Genomic DNA, 21,316 nt, shown 5'->3' with positions numbered 1-21,316 from the left:
AGGGAACATAAGCAAGTGGAGTGGGAGAGGCAGGCTTCCCGCTGAGCAGGGAGCCCCAGGCCGGGCTCCATCCGAGGACCCCGGGATCATGACCTGAGCCAAAGGCAGACGCTTAAGGACTGAGCCACCCAGTGGCCTCCATTAATTGGGATCTTACTATATGCTGTGCACTGTGCTGGATGCCAGGAAAACAAGAGTGAGCAGGACACATGTGGTCCCTGCCACAGGGAGCTTACTGTCTAGAAGTAGAGCTGGACAATTCCGTAAAGAACAGTTACAGTCAAGTGTGCTAGGTGGTCTGGTAGAGGCTTCAGCTCACAAAATAGTTTCTCCAGTTCTGATCTCTCTGCTCAGGTGAAAATGACATTTCTAGAGATTTTACAAGTTTGCCTGGATGCCATGCAGGTCCCTCCCCCTCAGCATGTTAAATTGAGTGCCCCACTCCGATCCTCCCCTCTTCCCCGAGTCCTTTTTCTTTGATAACATCCCATCCACCTGGTCAAACCAAGGGAAACTGCGGTCCTCGATGGAGACTTTTCCGGGTCTCTCGACTTCTTCATTGACGGGCCCCCAACATGTTATGTCTCAAAGGAGTTATTTTAGGGGCACCTGGGTGGCTCAGTGGGTTAAAGCCTCTGCCTTCAGATCAGGTCATGATCCCAGGGTCCTGGGATGGAGCCCCACATCAGGCTGTCTGCTCAGCGGGGAGCCTGCTTCCTCCTCTCTCTCCACCTGCCTTTCTGCCTACTTGTTCTCTGTCTGTCAAATAAATAAATAAAATCTTTTTTTTAAAAAAAGGAGTTATTTTAAGAAAAAAATTATAACAGTATATTGTTAATTGAAGGCAATTTTAACACATTTAATTAAATTGGTGATTTTTAAAGGATTTTGTTTTTATGTATGTTTTTAAAGATTTATTTTTTTAAAAAGATTTTATTTATTTGAGAGAGAGACAGAGACAGGGATAGCAAGAGAGAGCAAGAGCAGGGAGGAGAGAAGGAAGCAGGCTTCTGACCCAGCAGGGAGCCTGGCGCCATCCCTGGACCCTGGGATCGAGATCTGAGCTGAAGGCAGATGCTTAATCAATGAGCCAACCAGGAGCCCCAAAGATATATTTATTTTATTTTTAAAATTTATTTATTTATTTGACAGACAGAGAACACAAGTAGGCACAGAGAGAGGAGGAAGCAGGCTCTCCGTGGAGCAGAGAGCCCGATGCGGGGCTTGATCCCAGGACCCTGGGATCATGACCCGAGCCAAAGGCATAGGCTTTAACCCGCTGAGCCACCCAGGCGCCCCTCAAACTCACAATCTTGAGTTTAAGAGTCACATGCTCTACCGACTTATGCCAGCTGGTTGCCCCTAAATTGATGATTTTTATTTATTTTTTTTAAAGATTTTATTTATTTATTTGACAGACAGAGATCACAAGTAGGCAGAGAGGCAGGCAGAGAGAGAGAGGAGGAAGCAGGCTCACTGCTGAGCAGAGAGCCTGATGTGGGGCTCGATCCCAGGACTCTGGGATCATGACCTGAGCTGAAGGCAGAGACTTAACCCACTGAGCTACTCAGGCGCCCCAACTGATGATTTTTAAAACCCTCTTCCCCATTTAAGAAGTGGTACATGCTGATTAAAAAAAAAAAAAAAAAGCATGACTTGTCAATGAACAAGATTGTATCTCAAATTTGGGGATCGAATGTACACTAAAATCTAACCATATGGTATAGGATCAAAAGAAGACAAAACTTGCTTACACGATATGATTGCATATTGTGCTAACATTCAAAAAAGCTTTAACATTTTTTAGCTTTATTTATTTCTGAAATATAAGAGATTTTAGGATCTGTTGGAAGTATTTCTCTATGAATAACATTGTAGATACAGTCAGTCTGCCTTTCTGATAAGTGATAAGCCAAATGAGATTGAACTATCATTAGATTTTAGTTTTAAACATTGGCTTTGCATATTCGTGACCAATGACTTCTGATTAGAAAACGATATCATTCTTTTCTGATGAGGTTCAATCTGAGGCAAATTTGCAAAATTAACGTTCTCTCCTCAGCATCAGGTTTTTGTAGTATAGCTATCAGTGCTCCTCATACTTCCTGATGGTCCAGTATGGCTGTAAATTAAATAATGCATAAATAAGATTAACAACAATTTAACCTGTTTAGTGGTAAAAAACCATGATGGTGGTTAATGATGTTCACCTGAACATGCTCATTAGCCATCTGTGGTTATCTACTCATGAACACCCCATACCCCCTTGGAGGCATTCCATGGCACCATTTGAAAGGAGGGATATAATGGAGTATTTTATTGATGGACTTAAAAAAAAAAGATATTAAGATGAATACCACATCCACGTTTAGTGGTGTGAACTCTTTGGAGGACCTTCTCTGAAACGTGCATCAGCCCTCTTACTTTTCTCAATAATGAAGCTGAGGCCCAGAGAGAGGAAGGAAGCTGGGCAAGGTCACAGAGCAAGGTCACAAGCAAGAGGAAAGACAAGCACCATGACTCTTATTCCTTACAGCGATTTGGCTGTGGCTTGAGCCTGTTACACAGGTGTGGTATCCCCACCACAGTCTGTATGTTCAAATATGAATACAGAGAAATGAATTGGGGTTTTGTGTGTGGCTTATGGATTTAGTGACACTCTTTATATGGTGACATGTTGTTGGTTGACTCATTCATTCAGCGGACAGTTGAATTTATTAGTTGCTCCCCAGGCAACAGTACATGGCCTGCCTCATCTAAGCCTAGTGTTCTTGTTTGGCTTTATCTCCCACCCTGCCCTCCTGCCCCAGTTCATACCTGCCACATTCCACTTACACTGATTCAGGTATTTGTCTCCTCTAGAAACTTTCCCTTCTTCCCCCAAGATCCAGCCTCAATGCCCCTCCTCCCGGGACCCCATCACAGCCTATATCACACATAATAGGAGTGGCCTGCCTCCTTGTCTGTCTCCCTCATAGTGCTCAGCCTAGCAAGAACCATCTTTTTCACCACTATGCTCCTGGTGCCCAGAGCAGGGTCTGCCCTGTAAGGGCTGGTCCATGGATATCTGTGTGGTTAACTATCCGATCTGCCATTTCCTGGACTCTCACACCACTGGCCTCTGTAGAGTGTGTTTCTTCCCTCACCATCGGCTCTACCCTCCTGAAATTGTCAAGACCCAAGTCAAACATCTACAACAATCAATAGTTCTGGGAAGACTTCTTCCTCACCTACCACCCCCACCCCCTCCACACATACACCACACAGTTCCTCCTCTTGTTCCCATTCTCCTTGCCACCCATGTCACTTAGGACACTACTATCCCTGTGGGCAGGGACTTGTATCTTTTATGTTGGCCCGCTGGCATCTACAGAGCTCCAGGTCCTGGTCTCGCTGCTTGTAGTTCAGCAGGGAAGCCAGCAGACAAAAACCCCTGTCCTCATGAAGCTCTCATTCTGTTGAGTGGACAGTCTAAGAATAAAATAAGTCAAATGTAGAATATGTTAAAAAGAAGGGGGGTAAGGAGAAGGGGGATGTTGTGAGGATGGGAAGAGTAGGGAGACAGAGTTCCAGACTGAACTAGGTAGGCAAAGCTCTAGAGGATGGAGGGAGGGAGCTGGCCACCAGGGCTTCTCATCATAAAAAAGACTTTGGCTTTTGTGGAACCCGGGTGGCTCAAGTCGGCTGAGCATCTGACTCTTGATTTCAGTTTGAGTCATGATCTCAGGGTCCTGGGATCAAGCCCCTCGTGTCACTCAGCAGAGGGTCTGCTGGAGATTCTCTCCCTCCATCCCTCCCCCTTCTCATGCTCTCTCTCATACACATGCTCTCTCTCTAAAATAAATAAGTAAAGCTTTTTTTTTTTTTAAGAAAGACATTGGCTTTTGCTCTGAGATGGAAGGTACTGGTGGGGTTTGTGCAGACACGTGACATAATCTTTTGCACTTTCTAACAGGACAACTTGTGCTGTATTGTGAAAAGACTGAAGGGCACAGGGACAAGAAAAAGAGACTTTCGAGGGGACTCCTGCAAAACGCAGGTGAGAGGTGACGGTACTTGGATCAGATGGTAGCAGGAAGGATGGAGCTGCTGGGGCCTGAGTCAGGGAGACTCTGGGAGGGGCAAATTTAGCACGGAAGATCAGGCCTCTGTTTTGGACATGTTAAATCGAGATGCCTAGTAGACAGCCAATCGAAATACTGAGCAGGTGTTGAAATATAGAAGTCTGGGATTTCAGGGGTCCAGGCTGAAGGTATATGTTTGGGCATCTTTAGCATAAAGATGTCAATTTAAGCTCTTTTCCTTCCTGGCTGCCTGAAGCTCCACCACCATCATGAGCAACAATAGTTAATCTGGACTAGGAAGTTCATGACCAACAGACTACTTTAGCAGAAACAAATGGTCATTGATGTTCTTCACTCTGGAAAGGTAGAAATTCAGGGAAAACTAGCCAAACCATATAAGACCACACCAGACATCATCTCTGTATTTGGACTCAGAGCCCATTTTGGTGGTGGCAAGAGAACTAGCTTTGGTGTGATTTATGATTCCCTGATTATGCAAAGGAACATGAACCCAAACCTTGGCTTGCAAGACATGGCCTGTATGCGAAGAGAAAGACCTCAAGAACATGCAAAAGGAATGCAAGAACAGTATGCAGAAAGTCGGGGGACTGGAAAAGCCAGTGTTGGTGCTGGCAAAAAGTGAGCTGGAGACTGGACAACAGAAGGAGTAAAGATGCTGCAGGAACTATCTATAACGGTGATGGTGCCGATTTTTCATGAGAGAATAAGCTAAGAATTTTTTTTTTTAAAGTTGTTGTCACTTCGAGCCTTGTTGACCAGCTGAGATCACTAAGAGAAGCAAGTGGGAGTACTCACCTAAATCAAATGCTGCCAATGGGCCCGACAATAAATGAATATATGCCAGATTCTGTTAGATCTGCAAAGTATGGGTCATTATTAAGAGTAACTAGCAATATAACTAGCAATAAATGAGTAAGGCACCTACGAGGTACAGAGCCAAAATGGCTTTAAGTCATGGGAACACTGGAGACTTAAGGAATCATGGCATTTTGGTCTTGGAAAGGACCTTAAACAGGTCATTTAATCTGAGCTGCTCTCCTTATCCTAGCCTGATGATTAAGTCCCGGGTTTTAGAACAAGAATAATGTGTGGGATATTGAGGCAACCAGGCTGGCCAGTGCAGGGAAGGTATCACATTGAAGAATGAGTGGGAAATTACCTTCTGAGTCCGAAAACGTGGGTTTCCGGATGTAGGGTTCTGATCCTAGATTTACTGCTCCCTAGCCTCATGTCCTTGGGCAAGTCACTTCACCTCCTCCATCCTCCGTTTCCCCGTGCGTAAATGGGAGCAATCAAACCTTCCTTGTCCCTCCCAGGGTTGTAGAGAGGTCTAAGTGTGATAGTGCTTGGGGCAGAGCATCCTCTTGCCGGTTTGATTATTCCAAGAGGAAGAGGAGGAACCCAAAAGAAGTTTCCAGCCCGGAAAGGCAATGGAAATGAGGATGAGGAGGATATTGTCCTGTCCTCAGTGCGTCTCCTGGAGCAGCCTGTGCAGTAACGAGGACTCAGGCCAGGATTTGGGCTATAACGGACTGGGCTCGAATGGCAAGATGGGCCCGCGGGACAGAGACCTTGACTCTGCCTCCCCTGAGCCTGGAACCGAGATGGAGGAGATCCTGAAGCAGCGACGGGGAGATGAAAAGGACAGACCGAGGCAGAAAGAGACCTAGAGACAGGGAGTCCAAGGGACAAACAGACCCATAAACAAGCGGCCCAGCTGAGGCCCAAGGCGACCCGGAGAGGGCGAGGCACCGGGGCGCAGACCCCGGCGGAGCAGAGCCCCGCGCCGCGCGGGGTCACGGTGCGCGGGGCCGGGGTCCCCGGCGGGCCCGGCGGCCGCACTCGCTGGGCGCCCCCGCCCCGGCTGCTCGCCCAAGATGGCGATGGAGGGGCGGGCGAGGCGGCGGCAGCCCCGGCCCCCGCGCCGGCCCCCGCTCGGGCCCGGGCCCCCGAGGCCGCGCCCCCGCCCGCGGCGCCGCGCCTCCCCGGGCCACTGACGCCCGGCGCGCCCTCCCCCGGCGGCGGCGGTCGTGGCGCGGGGAGGCGGCGGCGGCGGCTGCGGCGGCGGCCCGAGCCGGGCCCCATGGCGCGGGGGGACGCCGGCCGCGGCGGTGGGCTCGTGGCGCTGACCTTCTGCCTGCTGGCCGCGCGCGGTAAGGGCGGGCGCCGCGGCAGTGGCGCGAGCGGCTGCGGCGTGTCGGTGCGCCCGCGCCCCGGGGCTGCGCCGGGCTACGGGGCTGGCGTGCGTCCCGGGTCCCGAGCGAGTGCGGGGCCGCGGGGCTAGAGCGGCCCGTCCCCGTGATGCCTGCGCTTGGGGGTCTGCGAGCTGTGGCCGGGGGTGGGGGGTGGGGGCTGCTGCGGCACGCACTTGGCCGCAGGGGGTGTGTGTCCTTGGTTTGCGGAGTCTGGAGTGTGAGTGTGAGTGTGTGTGTGCGCGCGCTCGGAGGGTGGGGACGGGGGGCTTCTGCGGGCGTACGTGTCCGCAGTGCGTGTCACGGTCGCGCCGTGGCATCGCGGGGCCGTGGCTGCGGGGTTGGTGGCTTGCACCGGGCGGGCTCTGTCTTGCCCGCGAGTGTTCCTGGGTTGAGTGCGTGAAAGAGGAGGGGTGTGGGGGGGTGTATGTCAGCACCTCCATTTGTGTCGAGATCGTGTGTAATTGTGTTTATGGGTCTGAGCTAATATTTGGCCTTGGCTTTTGGGGAGTGTCCTTGCCCGTGGTTGGGGAGGACTGGGCAGGCGATTCAGGATTGACTGGGGGTAGAGGTGATAAAACACTCAACTTTGCCCAGTGGGTGTGGTCCCTGGGGCTGGTTGGGGCAGGGGGTTGGGTGGTTAGTGTCGCTCCCCCAACCCGTGGCTCGGAGCGGGCTGGGGGAGGGGGGCAGGAAACCAGTTGCTTTCGTGGACTTGTCCAACACTCGCTCTCGGGATGGGACGCGTGTCACTCCTGCCCCACCCACCAGGGACAGGTCAGGAAAGCGTTGCCCAGGTCAGCAAGGCCTCCTTCCAGCCCCCCACCTCAGTGCCGGGTTGGGGTGGAGGTAAGAGAGTTATCCACTCTGGAGAAAGGGCCGGGACTGGGGTGACGGAATCCCAGTGCTCTGTGCCTAGGGCTCCTTCTTCCACTCCAGCTCTCTCGCTTTCCGTGCTGTGTGCGTTTAGGGGACTGCCCCTGGGGAAGGTAGGTGGCAGGGCTGGGGAGGGGGATGGGCTGCCCGCTTTGTTCGCTTAGTTCTTGCCTTCCCTGCCGAGGGGGGAGCTGAGGATGTGTCCGGGGCGAGTCGGGGAGGGACTTGGAGGTGGGGGTGGGGAGGGGGATTTCTCTCCAGCTGCTGCGGCTTTCCAGAGAGACTCAGCCAGGCCACGTGGGAGGGAGGCAGGGACGGCGGAGAGGGGAAGGAGCCTCCGTCTGGCCGGCCCAGGCCCATCTCCAGGAAACCCAAACAGCGGGTGGGAAAGTGCCGGGAAATGCTCGGACCCCTGTTCTCCGGACAAAGACACGTCCCTCTCCAGCCCTGGCTCAAGTCTAGGGATTGTCAGGTGAAGGGGGCGGGGAAGTGAGGGAGAGGCCTCAGCCCCCCAGGAGCCCAGGGGATTAAGGAATAGTTGTGCCTACCCTCTTAACGCTCTTCCAGGAGCTCCAGGAATGGGCTCAGAGTCACCCAGCCTAGTGGGATGAGGGCTAATAACTACTCTCTATCATTATAGTATACCGGTGGGGCATCCTGCAGGGGGCTCAGTTGGCCTCTGAGACCTGGCCTCTCCCTGCTCTTGAGTGCACAAGGCAGGGGCAGGGCCCTGAGCTGGGGCTCCCTGGGCAGCAGTGTGCATGGCTAAAGCAACTAGGCTACTCGCTCTCAGTCTCCCAAACCCGTTGAGTGTGCAAAGCTTAACAGGCCTAGAGACAGTCCTATAGCGTTCTGACTAGCCATCCTAATCTGGACCAAGGTCATTCATTCATTCATTTGTTCAACAAATATTTACTGAGCACCCTTTTTGACTTAGCATGTGCCTGGTGCCTGGAATATAGTAAATAAGGAGGCAGACCTTGTCCCTAACGCAGAGCTTGCAGTGTGGTGTGGGGGAGACTGACAGAGGGTTTGGAAAAGTCAGGAAAGGCATCTTTAGGAAGTGATGAATAATTGAGCTTGCGCAGAGGGTCAGCTAGCCCTGTAGGAGAGCCATGTGAACCACATGTATAGGTGCTCCAAGGTGACTTCATTTAGACCAGTGAATGCAGCTAACTCTGACTGGAGTTTAGAGCACAGGGTGAGAGTGGGGGAGGTTGGAGCTGGATAGGACGGGGCCCATAGAGCGTCAAGAGGAAGAGTGAAGGGGCTTCTGAAAGGCCTGATAAGCCCCACCAAAGTTTCTGCCTGAAAGCTCCCCACCACCACCACCACTGTGAGTCCTTGGCAAGTTTGTTTGTTTGTTTTTAAGATTTTATTTATTTTTTTGACAGAGAGAGATCACAAGTAGGCAAAGAGGCAGGCAGAGAGAGAGAGAGGAAAGCAGACTCCCCGCCTAGCAGAGAGCCCAAGATGGCGCTTGATCCCAGGACCCTGAGACCATGACCCCAGCCCAAGGCAGAGGCCAAACCCACTGAGCCACCCAGGCGCCCCCCTTGGCAAGTTTTAAGATCAGTTTTGCATCAGCTCACTGCAGCCAGTGTGGAGAATCGGTTGGGCAGGGCTGGAGGCAGGAAGCTCCAGCTTCCTGGGAGGCTGTTGTAGTATTCCAGAAGAGAGGATGGTGGCAACAAGCGTCATGGCAGTTGGTGTGGCCAGGGTAGCTGGCTTCTAGAGGTATTTAGGAAGTAGAATCAGTAGGATCTGAGGATAGACTGAGTTTGCAGGTGGGCAGGGAGGGGGAGGTCCAGAATAATAGACACTTCAGCAACCTGAACTGGGCAGAATACAGGGCTGGTGTCCCCCAACGCTGTTCCAGCCAGGGACCGGGAACTGGAGAGATTTATAGGAATGGGACTCCTGTCTGGGGGTAGTGGTAGAATGCTGAGTGCTGGGTTTTTTTGTTTTGTTTTTTAAGACTTTTGTTTATTTGACAGAGAGAGAGAGAGATCACAAGTAGGCAGAGAGGCAGGCAGAGAGAGAGAGAGAGAGGGAAGCAGGCTCCCTGCTGAGCAGAGAGCCTGATGCAGGGCTTGATCCCAGGACCCTGAGATCATGACCTGAGCCAAAGGCTGAGGCTTAACCCACTGAGCCACCCAGGTATCCCTGCTGAGTGCTGGTTTTTATCAGTGCAAGATGTGGGGCTCTCCCCTCCACTGAATCAGAATTGGGGGGGGTGCCAGAGATCTGTTACATAGGGAGGCTCACAGAACATGACAGCTGCTTTCTCCTCACCAGGAAAGTTCCTTCACCCCCATCTCTTTCTCGGCCCAGAGACTCAGAGGCCCACCTCAGTTGGCGTGGCCCTCTCTGATTCCATCTCCAGGTTAGGAACCAGGTCAAACAAGTTTCTCTTAACAGTGAATTTTGTCCAGAAGTTATCTGACTTTTAGGTAGTTTCATGGCCCAATTCATCATGTGTTGTGTGTAAATTACTAGTTCCTTTCTTTACTCCTAAAGGTACCTATTTCAAGTTACGATCTCTCACAATTAGAGTGTCATCCAATGTCAGCACTGAAGGGAACTTTTTTAATTTTAAGTTTTTATTTAAATTCTACTTACTTAACGTATATGGTAAAATTGGTTACAGATGTAGACTTTAGTGATTCGTCACTTTACATATAACGCCCAGTACTCATCGCAAGTGTCTCCTTAATGCCCATCACCTACTTAGCCCATCCCTCACCCAACTCCCTAGAAATAATTTTAGCATGAACCCATTTTCCGGATGAGAAAACTGAGTGACATCCCAAAGTTGCATGGCTAGGGACTGAGCTGAGACTGGAACCAGTCTCTTGGCTTCTGGAGCCACACCTTCCCTGGATTTGGTACACAAATACCCAAGTTTGGTCTCTCTGCACCACCTCCCCCTCACATGAGAAGTTACCAGATTTGGGCTTGGCCTCCCTCAGTTGGTGTGTCTGAGTCTGGGCTCTGGAATTCACCCTTCTGCGCTTCTCCCCACCCGCTACCTTCTGTTCGGCCTCCACGGTTTCTGAGGTACAGCAACCAGACTTGACACAGAATTCCAGATGCTGAACAGATGTCATTGCCAGGTGGGCTTGGGGGGCTCCCAGCTCCCTGGAGGATGAGGAGAGGGGAGGAGGAGGGATGGGGAGAGCTTTGATGGAGGAGGACGCCAGCCCTAGCCTGGTGGGAGGAGGGTGCTAGGAGCTGGGATTGGGAGGAAAATCCAAGAGATAATGTTCTGGCCCTGACATGCAGAGAAATAGAATCCTTGTATTCTGGGCTAGGTGGGCTGTTTGTTACTCACTGCTGAGGCTATGCCCTCAGGATTTGAGGGGCTTTCGGGTCACTGAGGTCAGAGAAGCAGAGGCTCAGTAAGCTCTGTTTCAGATGCAGACCTGAGCATGTGAGCTGGTGCAGAGCTAAGACTTCTGGATGGTTCGATAAGAGGCTCATTACCTTGTCATATAGTTTGGAGGACAAAGTTCCAGCAAGTAATCAGAGCATACAGGGAGAGAAAGGTGGGCGCAAAAGAAAGCTATTTTGAATCATATGAGCCATATGGCAGGAGAACAGGTGAGGTGAGCTTCCTAGTCCTGGTAATGTGGAAGTACAGCATTTTTTTCAGTGTGAGTTTGCTGTTCTGTCCCTGTGCTTTTTAAGCATTTCGTCAAGTGTCTGCTAGTTGGCAGATAGGCAGTTTCCACATGTATTATTCCCAACACATCCAGCCCTTAAGGGAGTTCCTGTAATTTTTACAGATAAGGAAATTGAGGCTTGGAAAAGCATAAGGGGCTGTGTCTCCACGTGTCTACTTACGTGTTCAAAGAATATTTATTGAGCACCTACTGTATACCAGGCACTGTTTCTGGGACTAGAGATTTAGAAAGCTGACTAGGACATGATGCTGAGTTTGTTGCCTGATAGGGGAGAAAAGAAAGTGTAAAACCTCAATAACTGCAGTGGCCGGGGCACCTGGGTGGCTCAGTGGGTTAAGCCGCTGCCTTCGGCTCAGGTCGTGATCTCAGGGTCCTGGGATCAAGTCCCGCATCGGGCTCCCTGCTCGGCAGGGAGCCTGCTTCCCTCTCTCTCTCTCTCTGCCTGCCTCTCTGTCTACTGTGATCTCTCTCTGTCAAATAAATAAATAAAATCTTTTAAAAAAAAAAATAAATAACTGCAGTGGCCAAGGTGCCCCGGGTCCTATGGGACAGAAAAAGGAGAAGCAACTCAATCAGACCCTGGGATGGCATAGCTACTGTGGGGAGAGGGAACAGCAGAAACAATATATGGAACAGCAGTGAGCTCCAGAGAGCTGAAATTGGTTTGGTCCAGTGGGGACAGAGGCACGCAGGGATCAGGAGGTAGGCAGGAGCTGAGTGTGGCTTTGCTGTCAAGTCCACTGAGGCTGGGCCTCTCAGGAGCACAGATGAAGGGAACTGTACAGCCTTCCCTGTGTCCCAGGCAACTGTCCCAAGCTCTCCTTCCAGCTGTTGGTGGGAGGGGATCAGCGTGTGGTAAGGGAGGTGGCCAAGGTGGGGGGTGGGGGAAGGAGTCTTCCCCTCCTCCACCCACTGGCCCCTTTCCTGAGAGTTTACTGGAAAATGGGACCCCGGCTCACACCAGGCCCCACTAACCCCACGAAACAGCATTGAGCGGGTCCTGGGGCTCAGCCGCAAATCTCCTCTCTGTCTGGGTTCTAATTGGCCTCATAAAATCTAATTTATCCTGTAAGTGGGTAAAATAATCTGTTAGGGAAAGATTGAGAGATGGCCTCAAGGCTCCCAAGCATAGAAGCTCTGTGTCTCTGACAGGGTCTCACCAAGGAGCCTGAGGAGAAGGAATTGTCCCCATCGAGGCAGAAAGCTGGTGGGCAGCCAGAGTCCACCGTGTCCCGAGTCCTGAGAGGGACAGCTGAGAACTGCTTGTGGGAAGGGCTTTGGGGGTCAGCCATGGCAGTGGGCCGGGGGTGGCAGGAAAGGGGTGGCCGGGAAGCCACTGGACAAACAAGGTCCACTCCTCAGAGCATCACTTTTACGAAAAGATCTGGTGGTGTAGGAACCACATTTATGTTAAAGGAAACATTGCTGTATAATGGAGAAGAATGCAGAATGTGCCAAAGGTTTAAAAATCAAAACATTTGCGGGACGCCTGGGTGGCTCAGTTGGTTAAGCGGCTGCCTTCGGCTCAGGTCATGATCCCAGCATCCTGGGATCGAGTCCCGCATTGGGCTCCTTGCTTGGTGGGAGCCTGCTTCTCCCTCTGCCTCTGCCTGCCACTCTGTCTGCCTGTGCTTGCTCTCGCTTCTCTCTCTATGACAAATAAATAAATAAAAAATCTTTAAAAATCAAAACATTTGGGGCATCAGCAAGGCTCCTACCTACGTTCCCCTCGGCTGCTGGGAGAATTTTGGCAAAAATGAGAATAGTGGAGACTTCTCCTTTTCAGGATGAGGAAACTGAGGCTGAAAGAAGAAAAGTTGCAGGCCCAAGGCCATATAGCAAATGACCCAGGAGGACCCTGACCAAGGCTTGTCCCTCCACCGCCCATACCCTATTGTTCATCTAGGCAAGAGGAGGGATGGCGAAGGGACCTGCAAGTGGCTATGTGATAGGAAACACATAAAGCTTCCTGGGAGGGGGGAGTGGACAGGCAGGGGCAGCCTCACAGAGGGCTGGCACTGGAGCTGAGCCTGGGGGGCGGGGGAGGCGGGGCGGGGAGGAGGGCATGTCCTGGGCACAGAAGTTGGGCTGGACTCTGAGGCAGAGAGAACCCTCTTTCTTACTCTAGAGCAACTTTCTAGTCAGTGCTGGATTCATCCCCAGAAGATCAAAGGATGGTTTCCCCACACTGTCTCCCAGGGAGAGGAGACCCCCACCCCTTTCTGGTCTTCAGTTTCCCCACTTACGTACAGTGAGGAATCCCCAGCTTCCAGGACATTTCCACCATCAGGGTCCTCTCCGAGGGGGACCCTGGTTCTAGGCACATCTACATCCTTGTTGGTTTCCCTGTGCTACCTTGTTGGGCGCTGGGCTCCTCAGAGGTGGGGAAGCCAGACATCTGCTGATCCATGAATATTCAGGAAGGGAATCGGAGCCTCCTCTGGGCTCCGCAGCCAGCCACCGGCCTCTCTGGCTGCCGTCCTGCCCGCCAGAGCCCAGGCTGCTGACATACCCAGCAGCTGCTCGGGCCCCAACTGTTCACATTGTTTGTTCAGCGCGGCAGGGGATTTTCCAGGCCCCGGACGTGCTGTGGGGGGCGGGGAGGCCGCCGGAGGGCTCAGGGATTCGTGTCATGTAGGGCTTTTCTCCCCTGAAGTGCAAACTGACTGCTCAGCGGCTGGAACCAGGCAATTGGAAGCCGCTGGGCTGAGAGCCCGGGCTTGCCTCCCCGCTACCCTGTGTTTGAATCTCAGAATCGAGGGCCGCAGAGGTAGAAGGGACTGGTTGTTAGAACAGTAATTAGCATTGGTACAATTTAAAAACAAACAAACAAACAAAAACCTTGCATTAAAAAAAAACCAACAAACAAAAACAACCCCAAACCCCTAACACTTGTACAGTTTCTGAAGTGCCTTTAAAGAATGAGCTCCCGTTCCACCGTTGATGGCACTGACATCCATCATCTTGTTTACTCCTCACACACAGGCTTGGTAGTGTTGCCTTCATTTTACAGATGTGGAAACTAAGGCCCAGAGAGGTTAAACAGCTGGTAGGTGGAGCAGCAAGATTGGAAACTAGATCTTCTGTCCCAAGGTCTAGTGCCCTTTCCACCACAACCAACAGCCCAAGTGACATGAATGCCAGTTTGGTTTCCCCTATCAGAATGGAGACTGGGTGAGGACAAGGCCTGCCTTCTCCCTGCACCCATTAGTAATGCTGAGCCCAGGCAAGCAGTGGGAGGGGCAAGTAGAGCCTTCTCGATGAATTAAGAGAGGCAGAGGCCCAGTTTGGGCCCCCTTGGTCTCTCCATCCTTCGCAAGTAGTGTCAGAGCCTCGCTTCGGCCCTGGCCTCCGTTCTGGGCCAGCTGGGTCTACTCTTTGCCACTCAGTCTTGTTTCTCTTCAGGAGTGCTGGGAAGAGAGCCTGGGGACAGACAAGGGTTCTAAGTGTGGGCACAGATATGTCCGGGTTTTGACAAGTGTGGCAGAAACTTGGGTGTGCGTGTTCAGGTGTGGAAGGTTGTGTATCTACTGTTTATATGTGTGTTTAGATGGTATTCTGTAGGTTTGCTCAGGAATAGGTATATCCAGGTGTGACTAGTCACTGAATCATCCTAACAGCATAGAATCTCACACATCACCTGATACGTTTGAGTAAAACTAACGTTCAGAAGAAGTGACTGGCCCAAGGCCACACAGCCGGACTGTGACAGAGCCAGGTCCAGAACTGAGCCGTTGCCTGATTCCCAAGCCCTTTGGCTTTCTGCGTGCCCTCCCAAGGCTGTCTGCCCAGACCTGTCTCATAGTAAGGATGTGCCACTGTACTCACCTCTGTCTTGGGTTCACTCTCAGATGTGCCATTCCACCTTTAAGCAAAGTGTCAGGTCAGAGGATGAAAAGGGACCTTGGACCATTGAGCTTGTATGGGACAGGAAGGCAGCAGGCCAACCTTCTAGTCGACACAACTGGGGAAACAACCATTTCTCTGTGAATAATGGCGACTGGGCCTTGTCAACATGTTGGTTAAAATGAGAAGCATTGGCCTTTGTGTGTTTTTGCCTTGATCCTGAAATGACCTTCCCTTCCTCCATTTTCCCCTTACTCTTCCCTTGGTGGCAGGGGGCAGCTTTGGAGCTGCAGGCCCTCCTGGGGCCCCTGGGGACAGGCTCTGGCTTGCTGCATGGCCTAGGAGAATCAAGCAGTAGGAAGGAGTGCTCAGCCCTGCCTGCCACCGGGGCACAGTAGGTTGAGCGATCGTGGTCAAGATGATCTGGAAGGTTCCAGGAAAGGAGGACCTTACTGAAAGCCAATTCTGTGCCAGGCCAGGCACTGTGCTGTGCTCTTTTCCTACCCTGCGTCTCACAACAGCCCTGAAAGGAAGGAATTCCTGGGTCCTTTTAAACTGAGATACAGTTCACACACCACAGAACTCACCAGTGTACACAACAGTGGTTTTGTGTATGCTCACAAGGTTGCACAACCATCTCCATGGTCTAGTTCCAGAACATTCCTATCACTCCAAAAAGAAGCCTCGCTTCTAATTCTTCCCTCTCCCCAGTCCCTGGCAGCCATTAACCTACTTTCTGTCTCTGTGGAGTTGCGTCTTCTGGACATTTCATAGGAATGAGATCATAGAATATGTATCATTTTGTGACTGGCTTCTTTCACTTAGTGTAAAGTTTTTTAAAGTTCTTCCATGAAGCAAGTATCAGTACTTCATTTCTTTTGATGGCTGAGTGAGATATTTATCCATTCACCAGGTGATGAGCCCTTGGGTTGTTTCTCGTTTTTGACTGTTAGGAGGAAAGTTGCGAGGCACTGTGCTTTTTGGTGGATGAGGAAACTGGGAAGGTGAGCCCAGAGAAGAGGGGCAGACTGCCCAAGAGTACAGTGGGGAGGGGCAGAGCCAGGATCCAGACTCAGGTCTCTCCATGAGACCTGTTATTCTTTGAGTTGCCCCAGCCCCTGGGTGGGTGACTCAGGCTCTAGAGACTGGGGGAGGTGGGAGGACACACGCTGATGGCCCTGGGACCTGCCCTCTCTGTGCAGGGGAGCTGCCGTGGCCCCAGGAGACGACCGTGGAGCTGAGCTGTGGTGCGGGGCCGCTGGAAGTGATCCTGGGCCCAGGGCAAACTGCAGTGCTGGCCTGTAGTCTGGGGGCTGCCGGACCCCCCACCAGCACCACATGGAGCAAGGACGGAGGCACCCTGCCGGAGCACGACCACCTGCGCCTGCTGCCCAATGGCTCTCTGTGGCTGTCCCAGCCGCCCGCACCCGACGGCAGTGACGAGGCAGCCCCCAGCGTCTCAGAGGTCATTGAGGGCAGCTACTCTTGCCTGGCCCACAGCCCCCTGGGAGTGGTGGCCAGCCAGGCTGCGGTGGTCAAGCTCGCCAGTAAGTGCCTGCCTCGGGGGCTGAGCTGAGACCCAGGAGGCCTGGGGTGTGGGAAGTGGGATCCCCATTAAGTCCTTGCACAGAGGCCCGTCCCTTGAGCCCACTCCCCTTCCCGTGCCTCTCATCCTGCTCAGCAGGCCCCTTCCTGATACGGCTACCTTCTTCCCACCTCTCCTCTTCTTCCTCCTCCTTGTGTTTCTCCCCCGGGGAAGCCTGCCATAAAGGCTTGTTAGAGTGTGGGGCACAGGAGCAGACCCCCTCGGTGGTTCTCAAGAGGCACAGATGACCATGAAATCATTTTAGGCCAGGAGAAATGTCCCTCTTACTGTGGTCTGAATCATGGTGACGTTAGGTGTGGGGCGCTGCAATTCATTCTGACCCAGCGTCTGACCAGGAATCACCGCTTCTTATCCCCCTGCTGCCTTTTCAATTGCCTCTGTCGGCTGGAATTTGCCCTGCTTGTGTTTCTGTCCCCCGACTGCCCGTGTTTCTGCGTGTGCGTGCATGCACCGTGTGCGTGTGTGTACGTGTGTCTCACTGTGTGCGCCCCCCTTTCCCGTGCTCCTCCTCTGTCCCTGCCTGTGTCTCGCCCCCCCTCGCCCCCCAGCACTCGCAGGCTTCTCTCTGCACCCGGAGTCTCAGGTGGTGGAGGAGAATGGGACTGCTCGGTTTGAGTGCCACATTGAAGGGCTGCCAGCTCCCGTCATCACCTGGGAGAAGGACCAGGTCCCAGTGCCGGAGGAGCCTCGGTGAGTATCCTGTGGGGGAGTGGGGAGAGGGTCCCAGTAGGCTGGCCAGAGAGAGCCCCGTCATGTGCTCAGGAACCAGGATTCTTAGAGCCACAGTAGCTCCATTTGCCCGAACTGACTTAGGAGCCAACTGTGGCCTGGCTCTTCTCTCACTAAGGCCCCAAAGAGAAGCTGGGCAAGCAGTTTTGTTCCCTGCAAAGAATGCCACCCACGAAGCTACGGAGCTCAAGTAGAGAGCAGTGGTAGGGTCCTTCAGAGCTTATCTGCCTTACTGAAGAGGAGACTGAGGGCCAGAGAGAAGCTCTGTATTGTCCAAGGCCACAGGTGAGTCAGTGGCAGGAAGTTTGTTGTTCCTTCAGAGCAGAGCATGGAGGCTGCTGGGAGGTTTTCTGTCTGCAGGGTTCCTCCGGCAGCTCTATCCTGGAGGCAGAACCTCTCTTGTCTCTTATGCCAACCCGTGGGTGCAGCGTCTGATACAGGGTTACGGAGGTCCTTCACTGTTTTACCCTCCTCCCTCCCCATAAAGCAGTGGGTAGGTGCAGTGATCCCAGGGAAGAGTTTCTGGGGTCAAAGAGCAGCAGAAACTAGACCCAGGACTTGACCCTTACTGTGGCCTCCTGGGAAGGCCCGGATGTACCTTCAGCACTAGTAGAAAGCACGAGGCTTGTTTGCTTTTGTGGACTCGGAGCTGGTCTCTCCACGCAGTTGTCACCCCTTGGATTCTTACATCTTTGGAAATGTGGCTCCAAGGCCTTTCCCAGCCCCCCTCCCCCGAACCCTCTCCCCGGCCCGGTCCTCTGCCTCCCTCTCTCCAGCTGTAGTTACCAGCTCGCCCGCTCTCGTCTTCTACTGGTGCAGGTAGGGCTCCACGGGCTCAGAAACACTGGTTTACAGGTCTCCCTGCCCTCAGACTAATCTGTCTTGAGTGTGTTGATCTGTCCCAGCTCCTCTTGATGAAGTTCTAGAACCTAGGGGAGGTTCGGTGGGCTGAGGTCCAGAGCCGATGACCAAGAAAGAATTCTTGAGACATCTTTGGTGCAAAATGGTGGTTTATTAAAGCACGGGGACAGGACCCGTGGGCAGGAAGAGCTGCTGCCCCGGGTTGTGAGGGATGGCAGCTTATGTACCTTGCGGTTGTGGGGGGTGGTGAAGGGATGGGAGATTCTTGGTGGGGTGTTATGATCCTGCTATCCCTTCTACCTTCTATCTTCTACATTCCCTTCTACCTCAGCCTCCTCCAGTTTATGGTGGGGAGGGAGACATTAGGGCTTCAGGAACTGAGAGTTATTTGCCTCTGGAAATTTGTGCTATTGATAAGGTAACCTCCCTGTTTGTAGATCTCTAGGACATCTGTAGAGCAAGGGAGATTCCTGTTCTGCAGGATTGTGATCCCTGCAAGTTAACTATTTATCGTTTTATGGCAGTCAGGGGTGCCTGAGGACTGCTACACATATTACGGAGGGGAGCAGGTGGAGAGGGGGTGCAAGGCGCCAGCTTTTGCTCTGTCTTCAGCCAGCCTCCTGCCCCCTCATCACTCTGACTTGTGCCCACATCTAGGTAGGGGAGAAGGTGTAGGGAAAACCTCTGGGTAGATAAGCCACAGGGCACATCCCTGCAACAGTTGTGAGGGAGGAAGCAGGTCAAGCTGCTGATTTGGACGATTGCTTGGCCTGTTGCCCCTCGCAGAGCCTGTCTCACTCAGCTTCATTCCCCCCATCTATAAAATTAAAAGAAAAAAAAAAAAATGAAAGGGTTGGATTAGATCACTGTTCTTTGGAAAACATTAGTCACTAAAGGTGCTTCTCGAGAAAAAGTATTCTGTGGTCAAATAACGTAGGGGAAAATGCCTATAAAATCCCCTTCTTGGTGTTGACAAGGCTCTGAGAAGTCCTGTATGGAAAGCCTGTTAAACTTGTTGAAGCAAGCACTTTCCTAGATTCATCTGCCCCACAGCCCCTTTGGCCACAACCCCCTTAACATCCCATGAATGAGCATTCTAGGGAGCGACCTTGGAAGTGCTGACCCAGCCTTTCTAGCGCTGACATTTTAACTTCTGTGCCTTGCAAATGTGGGCCCCTTGCTGCTGTCTGGGAGTTGCTGAGTGAGAACCAAGGGAGAGCCCCCTCCTGGCAGCCCCCAGAGAGAGTAGGAGAGAGCCGAGAAGTCGCTCCCTGTTGAAAGGCATGATAGGCCCCACTTAATGTGAGCTTTTTTTTCTCACTTAATCCTTCCTTTCATCCTTCAAGGCAGGTATTTCTTAATTTCCATATTTTCTTCTATTTACTTTTAGTTTATATTCCTGGAAGATGCCTTTTTCACATTCACGTAAGCAAAACAGAAGAAACAGTCATCATCCACAGAAAGTCTCTGTTAGTTTTCATGTCTGTCCTCTGGAAATTTCCCCTGTATGTTTATAAATACCCTCTTTTAAAATTTGGATTATGTTGTACACAGAGGGTTGTTTTTGTTTTTTTTTTTGCTTGTTTATTTGTTTGTGGCATTCTTTAAAAAAAAGATTTTAATTATTTATTTGACAGAGAGAAAGAGATCCCAAGTAGGCAGAGAGGTAGGCAGGGTGTGGGGGATGGGGGAGAAGCAGGCTCCCTGCTGAGCAGAGAGCCCCATGCAGTGCTTGATCCCAGGACCCTGAGATCATGCCTGAGCTGAAGGCAGAGGCTTAACCCACTGAGCCACCCAGGTGCCCCTGTTACTTGTTTTAAGTAAACTCCCAGTGTGGGGCTCGGACTCATGACTCCTAGATCAAGAGTCACCTGCTCTACTGACTGAGCCAGCCAGGTGCCCCTGTATGGGTTTTTTTTGCTTCATCACCTTTTTTCTAAAACATAAATGGGATTATAAAGCAACTTCTCCTTTTTTTTTTTTTTTTTCACTTCACATGTCATGAACCTCCTTCCAGGTCCACATACATAGTTACGGCAGATACGATTATCTGGACTGTTAAGTGAGAGACCCGGGGATCAGAGACAGAAGTAACTTGACCCAGGTCACACAGCTAGGACACAGAGTGTGGGATGCCAGAGGCCTGGCACGAATGACACACAAATCTCTTGTGATTCGGTGGTTGGGGTAGGGAAGCTGCAGGGTCTGGAGAAGTTGATGCTACAGATGGGCTCAGAGGTCAGCCAACTGTGGCTCTGTGTGGACAAGTTACTTCCCCCGAAGTTTCCCAGCAAACAGTAGGGCTCTGTTATCTCCCTACATCTAATTCAGGCTTCATTCTACGAAGCCACAGGCCTCTCCCAGAAGTCTGGAGCTGCCAGTTCCTGGGCTCTGAGAGTGCTGGCCCCCAAGTCCTCTGAAAAGTGATCCTTGGCTATAAATAAGCCAGGCTCACATGTCCCAGCACATTGTGTAGGGGAAATAAAAAAATGTCTTAAACAGCAACTTGATTATGCCCAAGGTATGTATTTTTACACAGGCCCAGATATAGGACATGTACAAATACGCTATTCATAAACTCAACCCAGTGGTTTGGAGACCGTGTGCCTTCTTGGGGACCGTGCGCACGTGCAGTTAATAAACACACTGTCAAGGTGTGGGTGTGTATTTTCAGAACTGATGGTGAGGACTAGAGCCCAAGGCAATTCCCTGCTGCTTACACTAATGTCTAATGATAGGGGATAATTTTCCTTCCATGGGAACCAGTAATCAATGAGCACAATGTTTCCCACATCCCAGGCACTCACAAACCCCCTTTATAATTTTGGCCATTCCTGGGCCATTTATTCAATCACCTACTTAATACATTTCTTTAACTCAGCTCTCTTCCGTAACTTTAACACATGCTGAAAAGGAACATTATCTCACTGCAGTAAAATGGAAAACCAGCAACGCTTACCATAAATACAAGGTGGCCATAAAAATAAATACATAACCGCTGGGATAAAATGTTTGCCTAGATCCACTTGCAATCATTTTTGTTATCACCATTCACTCACACTTTAAAAATGTGGCACCAATGGAACTCAGTCTGCAGGCTCCCTAATGTAGTCTTCTGCCCTACGCATCTCCCAGGGCGCAGGGTGTCTGTCAACCTCATGTGACCCTTGCCAGTGGCCCTTTTCCCTGGGTGGATCTATGAAGGGCTCAGGGTGGGAGTGCCTTGGCCCTTCTGAAATTCAGAGCAGCTGTGAACTTTCTACTGTGTACTTTTTTTTTTTTTAAAGTAATCTCTACACCCAAGTTGGGGCTCAAACTCATGGCCCCAAGATCAAGTCTCATGCTCTACCAACTGAACCAGCCAGGTGCCCCTTTGCTGTGTTCTTGAATCCCTGGTTCCAAGTGGCCTTTTGGGGTTGGGGCTCAGACACAGGC

General features: G+C 51.6%; 1 protein-coding gene across 1 annotated transcript in view; it reads left to right on the top strand.

Annotated features, from left to right (window-relative positions):
- The first annotated feature begins 6,168 nt into the window (after positions 1-6,168).
- Positions 6,169-21,316, top strand: part of IGDCC4 (immunoglobulin superfamily DCC subclass member 4) — a 40,513-nt gene continuing 25,365 nt past the window's right edge. The window contains exons 1-3 of the mRNA XM_044230485.1: positions 6,169-6,238; positions 15,888-16,232; positions 16,840-16,981. Of these exons, the coding sequence (XP_044086420.1) occupies positions 6,169-6,238; positions 15,888-16,232; positions 16,840-16,981 (557 nt within the window). The remainder of the gene's footprint in view (positions 6,239-15,887; positions 16,233-16,839; positions 16,982-21,316) is intronic.

Source organism: Neovison vison, chromosome 13 (assembly GCF_020171115.1).
Source record: "Neovison vison isolate M4711 chromosome 13, ASM_NN_V1, whole genome shotgun sequence".
Classification (NCBI taxonomy): domain Eukaryota; kingdom Metazoa; phylum Chordata; class Mammalia; order Carnivora; family Mustelidae; genus Neogale; species Neogale vison.
Note: the sequence above shows the minus strand (reverse complement) of the source record. Positions and strands in the feature narration are given on the sequence as shown.